A 19255-nucleotide genomic window follows, 5' to 3' on the forward strand; every position below is an offset into this window, starting at 1 on the left:
ACAAAGAACATGTTTTTGACAACAGAGAAAACAACTACAGACAAAAAGCATTTGATTATATATGAAAACATGAAATAAATAACAACCAAAGTTAATGACAGTGTCTATGAGAAATCATTCCAAATTGTTACTGTAATAGCTGCATATAAAATATATAATAATGTAAACCTAAGTATAACAAAGAACACACTATATCGACAAACACAGAACAAAATAAAGAAATAGGAGCTTACTCTGTTGCAGAGTGAAAGAATTAATTCTGTAAACATGCTTTGGACAATACACAAAAAATGTGAAATCCAAGAAATAGTTTACAAAATAAATAAGCAAAATCTGTAACTTTACATTCACCAATTGATGATAACAATGGCGCAATTCCAACCAATTCCCTATCACCACTATCATCTGATTTGGCACCAAAACTACCATTGTCACTGTCACTGTCTTCATCTTCATCATCATCATCAAGAGAAATCATTATTCCTTCATTCTCTAATAAGCTTAACAATGTGATCTACCTTGCTTGCTCCATGAGGTGGTATCTACAGCAGCAAGATCTTTACACAACAGCCTTTCCACTTCTGTTATGGTAAAAGACTTACTATTATTTCTAATGTAAGTCTTAACATAGCTCCAAACCAATTCAGTTGTGCTGAAATGGCAGTAGACTGATTACCATATGACACTGTTGTTTTGCAATTTCATCTACAACACATGTAGGTGTAATACTTTTATTTTATTTCAAAAGTGAATTTAACAGCCGCTCTGATATACTCATGTGCGCAGCAATGTCTCTTGCCACTGCACCACAATTTCCTTGCAGTCACTAGTTGTACAAGTTTTGTTTCATATCACTGAATGATAAGGTGCATTATCCATTACAGTCACACCAGAGCAACAAATTTTTAAAACACCGCAGAAATCTGGGATAGTCTGTACACTAATAGTAGTCGCTGGTTTTTATCGATCGGAAAACTAAAAGTGCACAAACCCAGTTGAAGAACCTCCACAGGCACAATTAATCTGGCTTCTCTCCCTTTGGCTGATGACCGCTATTTGGTGTATCATCTGTCTGCCCAGCGTTTATTAACTTCTTACCTAGTGTTGACCCAGGTTTCATCTAACCATGCAACTGAACCCCCCATGAACCACAGATCTTTCCGTTGGTGGGGAGGCTTGTGTGCTTCAGCGATACAGATGGCCATACCGTAGGTGCAACCACAACAGAGGGGTGTCTGTTGAGAGGCCAAACAAACATGTGGTTCCTGAAGAGGAGCAGCAGCCTTTTCAGTAGTTGCAGGGGCAACAGTCTGGATGATTGACTGATCTAGCCTTGTAACACTAACCAAAACGGGCTAACTGTGCTGGTACTGCGAACGGTTGAAAGCAAGGGGAAACTACAGCCGTAATTTTTCCTGAGGGCATGCAGCTTTACTGTATGGTTAAATGACGATGGCGTCCTATTGGGTAAAATATACCAGAGGTAAAATAGTCCCCCATTCGGATCTCTGGGCGGGGACTACTCAAGAGGACGCTGCTATCAGGAGAAAGAAAACTGGCGTTCTACAGATCGGAGCATGGAATGTCAAATCCCTTAATCAGGCAGGTAGGTTAGAAAATTTAAAAAGGGAAATGGATAGGTTAAAGTTAGATATAGTGGGAATTAGCGATGTTCGGTGGCAGGAGGAACAAGACTTTTGGTCAGGTGAATACAGGGTTATAAATACAAAATCAAATAGGGGTAATGCAGGAGTAGGTTTAATAATGAATAAAAAAAATAGGAGTGCGGGAAAGCTACTACAAACAGCATAGTGAATGCTTTATTGTGACCAAGATAGACACGAAGCCCATACCTACTACAGTAGTACAAGTTTATATGCCAACCAGCTCTGCACATGATGAAGAAATTGAAGAAATGTATGATAAGATAAAAGAAATTATTCAGATAGTGAAGGGAGACGAAAATTTAATAGTCATGGGTGATAGTAGGAAAAGGAAGAGAAGGAAACGTAGTAGGTGAATATGGACTGGGGGTAAGAAATGAAAGAGGAAGCCGCCTGGTAGAATGTTACACAGAGCATAACTTTATCACAGTTAACACTTGGTTCAAGAATCGTAAAAGAAGGTTGTATACATGGAAGAAGCCTGGAGATACTGACAGGTTTCAGATAGATTACATAATGGTAAGACAGAGATTTAGGAACCAGGTTTTAAATTGTAAGACATTTCCAGGGGCAGATGTGGACTCTGACCACAATCTATTGGTTATGAACTGTAGATTAAAACTGAAGAAACTGCAAAAAGGTGGTAATTTAAGGAGTTGGGACCTGGATAAACTGAAAAATCCAGAGGTTGTACAGAGTTTCAGGCAGAGCATAAGGGAACAATTGACAAGAATGGGGGAAAGAAATACAGTAGAAGAAGAATGGGTAGCTTTGAGGGACGAAGTAGTGAAGGCAGTAGAGGATCAAGTAGGTAAAAAGACAAGGACTAGTAGAAATCCTTGTGTGACAGAAGAAATATTGAATTTAACTGATGAAAGGAGAAAATATAAAAGTGCAGTAAATGAAGCAGGCAAAAAGGAATACAAACGTCTCAAAAATGAGATCGACAGGAAGTGCAAAATGGCTAAGCAGGCATGGCTAGAGGACAAATGTAAGGATGTAGAGGCTTATCTCACTACGGGTAAGATAGATACTGCCTACAGGATAATTAAAGATACCTTTGGAGAAAAGAGAACCACTTGTATGAATATCAAGAGCTCATATGGAAACCCAGTTCTAAGCAAAGAAGGGAAAGCAGAAAGGTTGAAGGAGTATATAGAGGGACTATACAAGGGCGATGTACTTGAGGGCAATGTTATAGAAAGGGAAGAGGATGTAGATGAAGATGAAATGGGAGATACGGTACTGCATGAAGAGTTTGACAGAGCACTGAAAGACCTAAGTCGAAACAAGGCCCTGGGAATAGACAACATTCCATTAGAACTACTGACAGCCTTGGGAGAGCCAGTCCTGACAAAACTCTACCATCTTGTGAGCAAAATGTAAGAGACAGGCAAAATACCCTAAGACTTTAAGAAGAATATAATAATTCCAATCCCAAAGAAAGCAGGTGTTGATAGATGTGAAAATTACTGAACTATCAGTTTAATGAGTCACGGCTGCAAAATACTAACGCAAATTCTTTACAGACGAATGGAAAAACTGGTAGAAGCCGACCTCGGGGAAGATCAGTTTGGATTCCATAGAAATATTGGAACACGTGAGGCAATACTGACCCTACGACTTCTCTTAGAAGCTAGATTAAGAAAAGGCAAACCTATGTTTCTAGCATTTGTAGACTTAGAGAAAGCTTTTGACAATGTTGATTGGAATACTCTCTTTCAAATTCTGAAGGTGGCAGGGGTAAAATACAGGGAGCGAAAGGCTACTTACAATTTGTACAGAAACCAGATGGCAGTGATAAGAGTCAAGGGACGTGAAAGGGAAGCAGTGGTTGGGAAGGGAGTGAGACAGGGTTGTAGCCTCTCCCCGACGTTATTCAATCTGTATATTGAGCAAGCAATAAAGGAAACAAAAGAAAAATTTGGAGTAGGTATTAAAATCTGTGGAGAAGAAATAAAAACATTAAGGTTCGCCGATGACATTGTAATTCTGTCAGAGACAGCAAAGGACTTGGAAGAGCAGTTGAACAGAATGGACAGTGTCTTGAAAGGAGGATATAAGATGAACATCAACAAAAGCAAAACAAGGATAATGGAATGTAGTCGAATTAAGTCGGGTGATACTGAGGGAATTAGATTAGGAAATGAGACACTTAAAGTAGTAAAGGAGTTTCGCTATTTGGGGAGCAAAATAACTGATGATGGTCGAAGTAGAGAGGATATAAAATGTAGACTGGCAATGGTAAGGAAAGCATTTCTGAAGAAGAGAAATTTGTTAACATCAAGTATAGATTTAAGTGTCAGGAAGTCGTTTCTGAAAGTATTTATATGGAGTGTAGCCGTATATGCAAGTGAAACATGGACGATAAATAGTTTGGACAAGATGTGAATAGAAGCTTTCGAAATGTGGTGCTACAGAAGAATGCTGAAGATTAGATGGGTAGATCACATAACTAATGAGGAGGTATTGAATAAGATTGGGGAGAAGAGGAGTTATGTGGCACAACTTAACTAGAAGAAGGGATCTGTTGGTAGGACATGTTCTGAGGCATCAAGGGATCACCAATTTAGTATTGGAGGGCAGTGTGGAGAATAAAAATCATAAGAGGAAGACCAAGAGATGAATACACTAAGCAGATTCAGAAGGATGTAGGCTGCAGTAAGTACTGGGAGATGAAGCAGCTTGCACAGGATACAGTAGCATGGAGAGCTGCATCAAACCAGTCTCCGGACTGAAGACCACAACAACAACATGCTATTGAATGGATATCCTTCTGCATAATTTTATTTAAGACGATTCTACAAACCTTAACAGCATGAGCTATTTCAAACAACAGTTCTTATGCATCTAACTTTTTAAGTGATGTTTTTTTGCCTGAGAAAAGTCCAGATTCTTTCAAAGAAATTAACTACTTCGCTGTTGTGGGGTATTCTTTCCTTCTATAATATCCATAAATATGCCGACAAACTTCATTGGTTTGGAATGAGTCAAGATCCGTAAATGGGTGAGGTTGCTTGTTTTTCTCTCTAGGAGGGCGGTTCACTTCAGTATCTCTTAAGTCCTGAAGTATCACTCTCTTCCTTAATACAATTCTTTTGCTGAGTCCTAGGGTTTTCAAGGTATGCTCTAAAACTTTATCAGCAGGAATTGATGGTTGCCCATGAACAGAAAGAAATTCTTTTTCTTGCACTAAAACTGGCACGATCTTTATAGCAATTCTAAAACCTGGCTATTTAATGGCACTCCACAATACATAGGACTGTCACTTTGCAAATGTATGTCTTTTGGCGACATTTTTTAATAACTACACTGGTGTCCAAAATTAATGCATTGAAAGAAAATTTCCAGTTGCATTTATTTTTCCACAAACCAGTATAAGCACGTGACAGTAAAGTAGAAACAATGTAAAGAATACATAATGTTATCAACTGCAACATGCATAATGGTAAGCAAAAAAGTTCAATTTTTTTTTTTTTTTTTTTAACTCACAGATTTGCACACACATTCTGACAACTGGTTAATGTGCTCAGGATGGGGTGTGACCAGCTCTGGCACCAATAAAGATCTGACAACGACGAGACATGCTGTGAATGATGGCATCAATCCCAGGTTGAGGCAATAATGCCAATTCTTCCTGCAGAGCTGTTCCCAAGTCTTGGAGAGTGCTTGGTGGATGCCGATGTGTTGAACCCGTCTCCCTAGTGCATCACAGACGTGATCTATGGGATTCAAATTGGCAGAGTGAGCAGGCCATGCCATGCGTGCAGTATCTTACGTTTTCAAAAAAAAACATCAAGCACCCATGCTCTATTAGGTCAAGCATTACCGTCCATCAATACAAAGTCTGGGCCAACAGCACCTCACAATAACCACGCACGAGATTCTAAGATCTCCTCACGGTACATGACAGTAGTTAAATCATGCTGATTCACCCATACAATTTCATGAAGAGTTGATCCAGCAGCCAACATAATCCCTGCCCACACCATAAGGGATCCTTCTCGATATCGGTCTCTTTCTACAATGTTTGGGTCCTGAAATAGTGTGACACGTGCCCTACAGATGCTAATTCAATGAGAATCACTCTCAAGACCAAATCGGGACTCATCTGTGAAAAGAACATTGGCCCAACGTTCGACCATCCAGATGGCTTGTTGACGGCTCCACTCCAGACATTCCCTTCTGTGAAGACATGCCAGAGGTAAACAGACAGCAAATCTCCAACACTAAAGGCCATTCTGCTGAAGCCTTCTGTACACTGTTTGCCTCGATACAACATGTCGAGGGGATCCTTCGAGGTCAGTGTTGCAGTGCAGTACTAAGGCGGTATGTCATGATGATGATGATCATTAGTGTTTTAGGGTGCACAACAGCGAGGTTATCAGCGCCCGGCGGTATGTCATGCCCTTACAGCCAAATAATGGTTCACTCTGTGATTTCGCACAATGTCAGCCCTTTCCTGATCTCGGGATACAGTTTCGGTCTCTATAAACTATCACCTCATCCGAGAAGCAACAGACGATTCACATTAGGCTATCGGTCCACATCAGTCTATGACTCTCTTGCTTCCATTCTTCCTATGACCCTCCACAGCAGAGTAGCTGGGGTGCTTTCCCTGTGCCATACTGCACGTCTTGCCTGTGTACACAGCGATTGCCCATGTGTGACTAACATGCAAACATTACCCCGCTTGATAGGTGCCCTGATATCATTGCTGGCATGGTTGTTCATTGATAGAAATGCCATATTCCGTGTAGAACACGATCATAATGACATGGGTGAGGACAGTGACTAACAAAGGTTGAGGCCAGGAGGGTTACGGGAACATAGGATGTATTGCAGGGAAAGTTCTCACCTGCGCAATTCAGAAAAGCTTGTGTTGGTGGGAAGGATGCATATGGCACAGGCTGTGAAGCAGTCATTGAGATGAGGGATAGCATGTTTGGCAGCGTGTTCAGCAACAGGGTGGTCCACTTTGTTTTTTGGCCGCAGTTTGTCAGTGGCCGTTCATGCGGACAGATGGCTTATTGGTTTTCACTTAAAACTTCTGGGCTGATAGGTCATGGTCGAAGTATAAAACTCGACCCTGACATTTCGTGTCCAACTGCGGGAGACATCCTCAGAGGTACAGCGGCGAACTGCGAAGAGAACTCGAGGAAGTGCCGATTATATAGGCAGTACAGAGAGCGCCACTGTTGATCACGTGACATCGGCTATGAGAGTGTCTCTGGTAATGCCAACGTTCTCGATTGAATGCGAGGTTTTTGATATGACGCTTGTCTCGCTCTATTTTATTTCATTATCACCTTCCTGGTAAACATGTTCCGCTACAGCCATCTGTCCACATGAATGGCCACCAACAAACTGTGGCCAAAAAACAAGTCGACCACCCTGTTGTTGAACACGCTGCCAAACATGATATCCCTCATCTCAATGACTGCTTCTCAACCTGTGCCATATGGATCCTTCCCACCAGCTTTTCTGAATTGCGCAGGTGGGAACTTTCCCTGCAATACATCTTACGTTCCCATAACCCTCCTGGCCTCAACCTTTGTTAGTCACTGTCCTCACCCATCCAGCCTCCTCCGTTCTCATTTCAGCACTACACAGCCCTTATTTCACCGCAGCACCCAATTTTTTTAAATTTCTTTTTATTTCTCTCCTTTCCGCTAATTACCCCCCCCCCCCCTCCACACCTTCTCTCCTGCCCTCCATCTAAACTGCAACACTTTACTGTCCGCCACTCCCACCATACTATCCCTCCCCCTCCCCGCCACAGCCTCCTCCTTACCCCCACCCAGTCGCCAGTCCCATCATGCACTGGTGCTGCTGTCCGCAGTGTGGTTTCAGCTCTCTGAGACTGCAGATGTATGTGCAAGTTGTGTTTATATGAGTGTGTGAGAGTGTGTGTGTGTGTGTGTGTGTGTGTGTGTGTGTGTGTGTGTGTACTGCTGACAAAGGCCATATGGCCAAAAGCTTTAATTGTGTGAATCTTTTTGCTGTGCCTATCGCGACTCAGCATCTCCGCTATGTGGTGAGTAGCAACTTTCCTTCTCTCATATTGTTACATTCCATCCTGGATTTTCCATTCTTTGATTTTTGCCTGACAGCTTTTCTTTGATCCTAACCCTGTGCTGTTTTCCTTTCCTACATTCTTTTGTATCCGCTATACTCAATGTCCATCTTTCTTCCTTTTCTTTCCTGTATTTCTCTTGTCACCTACGAACAGCACTGCACGCTCTACTTATGAGCCACACTGTATCAACTGTCTTGGCCGCGAGCAACAGACGGCCTCAAGACCACGCTAAGGTCCCACATTACTCTCACCGATATAATGAAGCCTATACCTTCAAACTGATCACGCTCCCGTATTTTTGCATGTTATCTCCTGCACTTTTCCGGTGCCACATGATCTTACATCTCCAACTACGAACCTCTCCCCACCCCCATACTTTCCCCGTTCTATGCCCGTTCGCACCCACTAAATCCACCTCATTCAGTCACATCTGCCGTCCCCCTTACGCTTATCCGCCCTCAAACGCTTATCTACCCGCAAATCTGCTACCCACAGTAATATACACATATTTATTATTGGTTAGTTATTCTCTACTTTGACCCTTGTGACTTCTTGCCGATTTTAGTGAGTTTTCGCCTTCCACTATCGTCGTCTTCCTCAGATTTCATTCTCCCCCCCCCCCCCCCTGTCCTGTGTATCCATTTACTCTTTTTCGTACTTTTCACACTTATTTGGGTGTATTTGTGCGTAATTTTTCGGGCGTAATTCTACTTTCTTAAGTAATTTTTCGCATTTTTTGCACCACCATGGATCCCTGCTCCTTCCACCTGTGTCAATACAGAAAAGTTTCCTTATCCCTAGCCAGATCCCAGTCCCACATACTGTTCCTGCATTGTTGCTTGGCTCATGAAATCCCCCCTAATGGCCTTACCATCAAATTACCCATCTCTGGTTGCCACCCCTCCTTCAACAAAGACCTCCACATGTTCAGATTCCGCCAATCCTTAGCTCTCACCAACATAGACCTGCAAAACCATATCAACCAAGCCCAATCCTCCTTGCAGTACCTTCTCTCCATCCGCAAAATTCTCCTGCTACGTAATCTCAAATTTCTGGAACCCATAACGCACACTGAAACTCTTGCCCTGCAGGAACTTGAGCAACATGCACAACGCCACCTCAAAAAGCTCTCCATCCTACTCACTTCCTACTCCCGCCTTGAAGTACCAGTGTCCATCACTTCTACAACAACCTCCAAACCTCCCACATGCCCCCTCATAGCTGACAAACCCTGTCTCGACGACCTACTACACTTACCCCACACTCCAAAACTCCCTCCCACCACCACACAGAACCCAGAACCTAAACAGACCCGCAACACAGTTATGAACGTTTCCTACAGAAGCCTTAGTCCCACAGAAATATCAGTCGTTTCCAAAGGCCTCACCTTTTGTCCCACTCACAAATCCAACCATGCAGGACTAGTTAAAGACTTCTCTCCTTCTCCCAGTCCCTACAGTGGAAACACTTTTTTGCCATCAACCCGACCAATCAGACTCAACAAAAGACCAATATCGAACCTTGCCTAACTCAGTTCACTCCTCCATCCAACCGTGATCCACAACCACTGCCTCCAAACCACCCCCTGTTAACTTTCCAGAATTTCTTAATCTCGAACCTTGCCTCAACATCATTCCCCAAATCCCTCAACATGCAAAATAACCTTAAATCTGCAGAAAGAACTGCAGTCCACCATCTAAAAACAGATCCCGACCTTATAATTCTACCTGCTGACAAACGCTCCACCACCATTGTTTTGAGCCACAAGGATTACGTGGCAGAAGGACTCCATCAGCTGTCAGATACTTCCACCTACAAACCATGCCACAGTGATCCTACTCCAGCAATCCAGCAGGATCTCCAGTCACTACTCAAATCCTTAGGCCCATCCCAGAACCTCTCCCCAGAGTCCATCTCTCTGCTTACCCCTACCACTCCCCGCACTCCCACCTTCTACATGTTTCCTAAAGTCCATAAACCCAACCACCCAGGACGCCCCATTGTGGCCGGTTACTGTGCCCCCCACTGAGAGAATCTCTATCTCTGCACTCATAGACCAACACCTTCAACCTATTACCCGGAACCTATCCTCCTATATAAAAGATACCAACCATTTCCTCGGCCGAGTCTCCACAGTTCCTGTCCCTTTACCACACGGTGCCCTGCTCGTCACTATTGATGCCACCTCCCTGTACACTAACATTCCTAATGCTCATGGCCTTACTGCTATCAAACACTACCTTTCCAGACCCCCTATGGATTCCAAACCAACAACCTCCTTACTAGTCTCCATGACCAACTGTATCCTCACCCACGATTACTTCTCCTTTGATGGCATTAACTACAAACAGGATCCACAGTATAGCTATGGGCACCTGCATGGCACAATCCTATGCTAACCTATTCATGGGCTATCTAGAGGAACCCTTCTTAAAAACCCAGAATCCTAAACCCCTCACCTGGTTCAGATTCACTGATGACATCTTTGATATCTGGATTGAAGGCGAGGACACCTTATTCACATTCCTCCAGAAACTCAACAACTTCTCCCCCATTTGCTTCACGTGGTCCCACTCAACCCAACAAGCCACCTTCCTAGATGTTGACCTTCACCTCAGAGATGGCTACATCAGTACCTTCGTCCCTATCAAACCTACTAACCACCAGCAATACCTCCAATTCGACAGCTCCCACCCATTCCATACCAAGAAGTCCCTTCCATACAGCCTAGCCCCCCGGGGTCGTCGCATCTGCAGTGACAACAGTCCCTCTCAAAATATACTGGGGGGTCTCATTGAAGCCTTCACTGTCCGTAATTATCCTCCCATCCCTGTACAAAAACAAATCTCCCGTGCCTTATCTTCCCAGTCTCCCACCACCTCCCAAAGTCCCACAGTCCGGCCACAAAGGAGCATTCCCCTTATAACTCAGTAACAACTGAATTACATTCTCCGCCAGGGTTTCCATTACCTCTCGTCATGCCCTGAAATGAGAAATGTCCTGCCCACTATCCATCCCACCCCTCCCACCGTGGTATTCCACCATCCACCGAACCTACACAATATACTCCTCCATCCTTACACAACCCCTGCTCCCAATCCCTTACCTCATGGCTCATACCCCTGCAATTGACTTAGATGCAAGACCTGTCCCATACATCCTCCTACCACCACCTACTCCAGTCCAGTCACTAATATCACCTATCCCATCAAAGGCAGGGTTACCTGTGAAACCAGTCATGTGATTTACAAGCTCAGCTGCAACCACTGTGCTGCATTCTATGTAGGCATGACAACCAACAAGCTGTCTGTCCGCATGAACGGCCACCGACAAACTGTAGCCAAAAAACAAGTGGACCACCCTGTTGCTGAACACACTGCCAAACATGATATCCCCATCTCAATGCAGGGTGTATACGTGGACAAGGAAAAAAATTCCCGGATTTTTCCCGGATTTCCCGGTTAAAACTACACTTTCTCCCGGGTGACAGTATATTTTCCCTTATCAATTATTTGAATGGTTATGGCTTTATACACGTGCGTACAATTTCCCAGCACTTTATAAAACAAAACTCGGGGAAAAAGACACGTTTTGGAAATATCTTTGATGTGCAGCAACATGTATGCTGCGTATTTTCGTATAGTGAAACTATTCACTGGAATTCCACCAAACACCGCATGTTACTTTCCGAATCATTGAAATCGAGATTTTGCGCTTTTGTAAGCCCGTCATAGCTCATGTCACGTGATCTAGCCAGCCAATGACAGCGGATATTCAGAGCATAGGACACGTGATGTAGTCAGCCAACAGCAACATCACTGTTACATAACACGAACACACAAACAGGGAAAGTTAATAGTTTAAATTAATATACATCGTGTTGTTACAAGAAAAGCAAAGCTTTCACATATAATATTGGTCTCAAACTGCAAGAGAAGCTAAGCTTTCGCATATACTGTTGATCTTTTTTGCGCGTTACACTTTAAGATATATCTCACAAATGTGCCAGTAAAATTTTTAATAATGACATAAATGTCTGATCTTTAGGGTTCGAAATTCTTCTAAACGGCTCGTCATCAAAGAGTTGATTTTTAAATGAGAGTCAAACGCTCTGTGAGTTAATAAATTCATGGTACATTCTTGCACATAGCTCAACTTACGTAAAAGGATATTTACTTTGAAAGTAACGCTTTCCAAACCACCATTCGCAATATTTTCCCGCGACCTGTTAGAAATAGGTTCGTTTCAGCAGTTGTCAGAGGGTGCAGATAACAGGCGACACCGCGCTTGGGTAGCTATCATGACCGAGGAAGCCCGTATGTACGTACGTGTAAAACATTGAAAGATCATAAATTATGTCACAAAAGAAAGAAGACATCAGAGGATACTGCAAGAGCATCGGAATTTCGTGAACCATATTAAATTGTGCACATTTAAAGTGCATACTTAAAGGGCACATTCGTATGTCCAGATTCCCAATGAAGTAGACCTCGACCTGATATTAAGCTTTTCAGTGTGGTTTTCGGGATGTAACTTTTCTTGGAGCACGAGTACTGTGTTATATCATGTTTGGTTCTTTATTATGGCATAATGCCATACATGCTAGAAAATGAAAACGTGCACTTGAAATGCAGCGAACAGTTGAAACTAGCCAGTACTGTGGAATTAAACATTTCGTTTCACATACATTGACTGCCTCTGCGGGAAAGGTTAACGTAAGTCAAATTTCTTTAGCAAACAGACAAAAATAACTTCATTGTTCTGCAAGGCAATTAATGCTTGACTGTCAGAAAGGTGGAAATAAAATAACATCTGAAACTAATGACATATTTCAGGCTTCCGTAATTATGTGAATGTGTTTTAATTCACTTGATAGCTCCCGCCCAGCCACAGATATTCCTTTTGTTTTCATTTGACGTAAGAGTAAACAAAGGGGAAACAGCAAAATCACTAAACGTAAACACAGGTCACGTGGAGACTACCCACTAAAGTTCAGATTGCTCTGTGCATCAGCCCCGGATCTACGACATTTGCGAACCGGGTCAATACTAAAGAAAATCAAATTTTAAAATATGTTCATCTTGTAGCGCACATTTTTCTGAAAATGTCTGAAACATAAAACAAATGTATTCGAGGAAATGTAAGATATATTATTTGGTCTTAAGTATGCCAAAGTGCAGTGCCACGCCTCTTCATACAGCATTTTTCTACCGCACGTCCAGACCATATTCAGGAGAGTGGAAATTGAAATGTCCTGTGGTGCCTCTCCTGCTCCCAGTCGGCCGGTTTGACAGCCTGCCCCTCTTTAAAAAAAATCTCTCAATTTATATCAGATGGGATTATTTGTAATCGAGAGAACAAGAACTCTGCACAAAATCTGAACTCTTCATTGCCTATTAGTTAATAACTTGCTGTTTTGTGCGACAAAATTAAATATAGGATATATAAAACCAATACTGACAAGAGATAAGCAAGAAATTACACATTTCTTCAAACCTTATCTCCTAGCATTTTTTCTCTCTAATCTTGCTACAGCTTTACATGGCGTCCTTTCCTTTCTGCGAAAGAATCTATTACCTCATCAAAGTTCGTCAAACGTTTGCTAAATGAAAAATCGAAATGTCATTATCTAATACTGAAAAAGCTGTTAATACAAATAATACCCAAGACTGGTGTGGTTTCTCGATCTGATTACGTCTATTTTGTCACTACCTGCTAAATAAAACAAAATAGGCCTTTCTAATATGGCTGCAATTTTGTAACACACCAAATAAACGAGGCTGTTTTGGCACAAATAGCCTTTTTATAACACGACAGAATATAATCCAACAAGTACCAATATCAAATGCCTATTAGGCCTACTACAAGCAAAAAGCTTTATGTTAGGAAATAGTTTCACATTTCATTCATATGCACCAGCTTCTCAAGCATGAGATCAAAAAGTAGTATTACGAAATTTTTATATAAATTTGGAATCGTCTTATTCTTCCATAATTTGGGTGATGTCCCCGTTTCTTCTCCTTCCTCGTTCTAACAAACAATCTTGTCATCACCAATTCTGTAGCTATTGCCGCCACTGTCAAAATTTGTTCGCCAATTAACTTCACTAACCCTGCCAGAATCACAGGTTTAGTTATCCTGCAATTATTTTCCGGTTAGGTGTTATTACGTGTTCGAACAACACGTTTTCCGCGTTACTTCCAGAATAGAACTTACGCGGTTGCTAGCCGGGGACTGTACGTCCTTATTGGTGTAGCGATCTGACCAAAAATTTTCTGTCAAAATTTCGTTTTCTTGGATACACCTAGAAGATAATACGTAATCTTTCTCACTTGTTATTCCTGTCAGTCGTTTATTTCCATCCTGGTAGTCTGAATATATGGATTTCGCTAGTAATTATTATATTCGAAAACCCAATCAACCACATAATCAGACAGCGACTGAAATTCATCCGTTCGGCTTTACTCCCTCAGCTCGTATAGCCCCGTCCCCTTTTGTCTGCAGAAAGTTTATTTCTAGATGTAACAAGGATTCTCCTGACAGTGACATCACGTACACTGTGCACGCATTCAAAAATCAACTTATGGTTCATTCAGAAATCAACTTAAAATGTGTTCGAAAATGTTCAAAAATCAACAGCGAAGCGTTTCAAAATCATATGAATAATGGATAGGCAAACATGTGCTAGATGCTAGGTGCTTTGGGAAACAAGTTTTTTTCCTCAAGAACATGAATTTCGTGCCCCCTTTTCCCGGTAGCATCTAGCTGCTTGCTGCGACTGCTTGCACAGCCAACAGCCACATTCCTGTAGCCAGAAGTGGGAGAATCTACTACTCAAACGTGACTCAACTGTGCATGCGCATGAGCCCGCGCGTAACTGCTAAAACGAATCGAATGTAAACAGTTGCGACTTCACGCTCATTGGAGGCAATTTGTTGTTATGAAGCACTGCATAGTCTTCCTAAAGCCTTTTATACATTTTCAATTGGTGGACGCATGCATGAGCACTGTGTGTCGTCGCCGTACATGGCGCATTTCCTTTGCAATTTAAGTTATTTTCCTTTTTTCTCTCGTTTATGTTTTACTGTTGAAGTATTATTCTGCAGTAGCAGGATACAGTAATATCCTTTGTTAGAGTATCGGTTCTTACCAGTCAAAATTACAAAAATGTAACTGAAAACTAAAACAATGAAAAATTCCCGGAATTCTAAAAATATCCCGGGTTTTTACCGGTTTTCTCCCGGATGAAAAAATTCCCGGGCTTTTCCCGGATGTCCCGGGTCATATACATCCTGCAATGACTGCTTCACAGCCTGTGCCACATGGATCCTTCCCACCAACACAAGCTTTTCTGAATTGCGCAGGTGAGAACTTTCCCTGCAATACATCCTATGTTCCCGTAACCCTCCTGGCCTCAACCTTTGTTAGTCACTGTCCTCACCCATGCAGCCTCCTCCCTGTTCCCATTCCAGCACTACACAGTTGTCATTTCACTGCCACACCCAGTCTTTTAATTTCTTTTTATTTCTCTCCTTTCCGCTACTTACCCCCTCCCCCCTCCACACCTTCTCTCCTGCCCTCCGCCTGAACTGCAACACTTCACTGTCCACCACTCCCACCATACTATCCCTCCCCCTCCCCGTCACAGCCTCCTCCTACCCCCACCCAGTTGCCACTCCCATCATGCGCTGGTGTTGCTGTTCGCAGTGTGGTTTCAGCTCTCTGAGACTGCAGATGTGTGTGCAAATGGCGTTTACGTGTGCGTGTGTGTGTGTGTGTGTGTGTGTGTGTGTGTGTGTGTGTGTGTGTGTGTCTACTGCTGACAAAGGCCATATGGCCAAAAGCTTTAATTGTGTGAATCTTTTTGCTGTGCCTATCGCGACTCAGCATCTCCGCTATATGGTGAGTAGCAACTTTCCTTCTCTGATATTGTTATATTCCATCCTGGATTTTCCATTGTTTGACTTCTCTCCTTAAAACCTTTCATAGTGTTGTGTATGGATCATGCTCTTTCAACACAATGCAAAATTTCTGTTTACTCTTTGAGCATGCAGTAAACAGCAGCCTGTAATCAAAGCTTACTACCAGAAGCACCTATCATCAGTGGCAAGCTCAATATGTCAAAAGCTTGGTCCATCTTTAGTAACACTCGCATGTGGACCCAAATTACACTGTTGTGCATGTTAATTTCCTGAATGAGAAGGTATTTATCTACTATTATAGAAAGGTAGATATGGTCCAACTCTCTCAACACAAGTTTAATGTACTCTACAAACAGGGATACTGCCAATAAAGACAGACTGAAAAAGAAAATGTCTTACTGAAACAGACCTTCAAACTATAGAAGTCTATGACAGTAATGCCCTACAATCATTTACTGTCAACTTCCTTCACATATCTGCATGCCAATCTAGAAAAATTGATATTGTGTCATTGTCACTAGCATTGTTTTCTCTGCTGCTGTTATTCCCAGTCAACTGTTACATGAAAAATGGGTCAGATGATTTGAAACCATATTTAAACTTGTTAAAAGCCTGTCCCTCTTCCTCCTGTTGCATGTGCATGTACTGAAATCTGTCCCACAATATTTCAGTATAATCAAGCAATTAAAAAATAATTTATATGACAATGCTTGTACTGTACATACATATGCTCAAGTTAACTTGCAAGAATAAAATCATTACAAACCGTCCAGTTCTCTTCATTTGGTGAACCAAGAACCTGGAAAATACGTGTCAGCTGATCAAGGTCAGAGTCGCCAGGCAGGAAGGGCACCCTCAGTAACAGCTCTGCAAAGATGCAGCCCACGGCCCACATGTCCACACCAGTGCCATACATGCGTGCACCAAACAGCAGCTCTGGACACCTGAAATAAATTGCAACTGAAATAAATTAACATACTATAGTTACTATGATGAAGAAAAAATGTCTACCACTTTTATTTACTTACAACAGCCATAATCAGTTCTGCACAGTATTTTCAGCAGTGTTTCCCTACAACAGTCGAGCATCATACCATTCTAAAGATATAACTCACTGCTTTACTAACTGTCTTCACATCAGTGTTTTATTAGCATTAATTAATAGCAATGGAAGTAAGTTCACGAAACAGAGTCAAAAACCATACATTTTTTAGTCCGTGCTTTGCAGGCTTCATAATGCCTTTACAAAAGGAAGTAGCAGCTAGTCAAATTTTGATCGAGGCAGTGAAAACAATACAAGTGATGTTTCAGGAAGTGCTGCGCATAACAGTACAAGGACTGTGTCACCTTCACTTCACCCCCCCCCCCCCCCCACCCAACCCCAAAGGTCCAATCGATTGCGAAATGGAAACCAAAGCAAAAATCTAAAATATTTAATTTGTAACATTTAGCTACACCTTCTAGACACTTCTCCACTTTGTAACTGCTTTGACTTAATATGGCTGTAATAGTGTGGTACCAACTTTCTAATACCCTCGTCATAAAAGGCAGCCACATGTACTTTCAGCCAATTCTCCCAGCTGGTATCCAGCTCACTGTCTGTGCCAAAATGCTGTTCCCGCAGCTGGCATTTCATGTGAGCAAAGATATGAAAACCAGAGAGAATCAACTATGGGCTGTATGGTCAAACCCTTCCCATCGAAAATGCTATAGGAGTATCTTTGTTTCAGCTGCAGTGTGTGGCCGAGCATTGTCATGAAGATGGAAAATGCCTGATGACCACATTCCTCTTCGCTTGTTCTGAATTGCCTTTTGTAGATGTTGAAGAGCCATGCTGTATAAAGTGCTGGTGATGGTCACTGTATGAATTCCATCAATAAAACTTGGTTCCAGAACACAGTAGCCATACACTTTCTGACAGAGAAGATTCACTCACATTTCTTTGATTTACTTCAGGAATGAGAACACATCCACTTTTTTGGAATGCTCTCTTGTTTCTTCATTTTAGAAATTTACTGATGTCTCGTCCCCAGTGATAATTTTATTCAAAAAAATCTTCTTCATGGTAGCACCCCAGAAACATTGCAGTGGCGTCCATTAGCTGTGTTTTGTGATGGTCAGACAGCATCTGAGGAACCCATCCCACACAGGGTTTGCGGTACTGAAGTCTGTCACACACAATAGTATGCAGACCATGAAATAGAAATTGTGGACTCATGATTTTCTTAAATCTCCTGATCCATTTGCCTTACGCAAACCAACATCATCCTTTATAGACTCCTAAACAGCCCTAATCTTAGTTTGGGCTTGAAAAACATGCTTCACACCGTGTTTCAACAACAAATCTTGTTGGAAATGCTACCTGTGTAAGGCAAAAGGGTCACAGACTTAGGTGCCACCTCATTACTTTCATCACTCACCCAATTTGCAGTTGGTCTACAGCGCTGTGTGTGCTTGATCTGTCTTTCATTCTAACCATTCTGGCGAAACATGGCTTCAAGGGAGGATAACTTTGCTAACAAACTTTCAGAATCTGCGATGGCTTGGTCTCTATGAACCTAGGTAGAGAGAGTCCCTTTCACACTGAGCCAGATGGCGATAACCATCAGCTTGAAGATACAAATCAGTGAGAGTTGGCTTCTTATATACAGCATGTCCCATTGTACCATCAACCTTTCTCCTGACAAAATACATCAATGAAGGGAAGGCAGCCATCCTTTTATACCTCTATCATGAATTGAATATTCAAGTGGACGGAATTTATACATTCTAAAAAGCTGCTTACAACTTCACTCTGACAAAGCCAAACAATGAAAGCAGGTATCAATGCTGCCAACCCAGGCACGTTCCTCAAAATCTTCCATAAAAAGATTGGCAACTCCATGTGTCTTTTCAAAGAACTGGTCATCAAATAAAAAGTACTGAAATAGGTTTGTTAATTCAACACCAAACCTAACCTAAATTAACTGTAACAAATCAGGATGAATGAGGAGAGAGATCACATCAAAACTTACTAAAATATTAGTCATTCAGATGCAATCCCTCTAATTGACTTAAGATATCTGATGAGTTATTTACGTGATCCACACACCGACCGAAGAGGAGCCCTTTCTTAGTGGATCTGCAGAAGGATGAACAATCTAAGAGAGGGTGTAAGAAAGGGGGGAGAGCACAAAAAGAATTATAACTGTTGCTAGTCTCTTGCAACAATGAATTTTTCTTCAGAAGGTTGTTAGCTTTCCACTAAACACTTTTTGTGCTGCGTCACCACTGAGTCTGCAATACACAGGATTAAATACTACGTGCTTCATCTTTTGAACATAATTCTGCTTTTCCAACATAACTATAGCATTGCCTCTGTCGGCTAGAAAAATAAGAATATCAGGCTCCACCCTGTGTGAATGCAAAGCAGCCCCTTCAGCTGGTATAATATCACTTTTGGGTGAATGTGATGTCACATGACAAAGCTGTGGGTGGCATTTGCTACCTTTAATCGCCAACCCAATGTACGTTAAAGCCCTTTTACAAGTTGTATTATATGTTAGTTATGTGACTATGCAAACTTTATTTTTCTCTTTTCATGTAATAGC

General features: G+C 42.0%; 1 protein-coding gene across 2 annotated transcripts in view; it reads right to left on the reverse strand.

Annotated features, from left to right (window-relative positions):
- The window catches only part of LOC126412159 (cyclin-dependent kinase 7), an 86730-nt gene that overhangs the window by 20890 nt on the left and 46585 nt on the right, over nucleotides 1–19255 (reverse strand). For both annotated transcript variants that reach the window (XM_050081620.1, XM_050081618.1), the window contains exon 6: nucleotides 16432–16609. In XM_050081620.1, coding sequence (XP_049937577.1) covers nucleotides 16432–16609 — 178 coding nt within the window. The remainder of the gene's footprint in view (nucleotides 1–16431; nucleotides 16610–19255) is intronic.

The sequence above is a fragment of the Schistocerca serialis genome, chromosome 7 (assembly GCF_023864345.2).
Source record: "Schistocerca serialis cubense isolate TAMUIC-IGC-003099 chromosome 7, iqSchSeri2.2, whole genome shotgun sequence".
In the NCBI taxonomy this organism is placed as follows: domain Eukaryota; kingdom Metazoa; phylum Arthropoda; class Insecta; order Orthoptera; family Acrididae; genus Schistocerca; species Schistocerca serialis.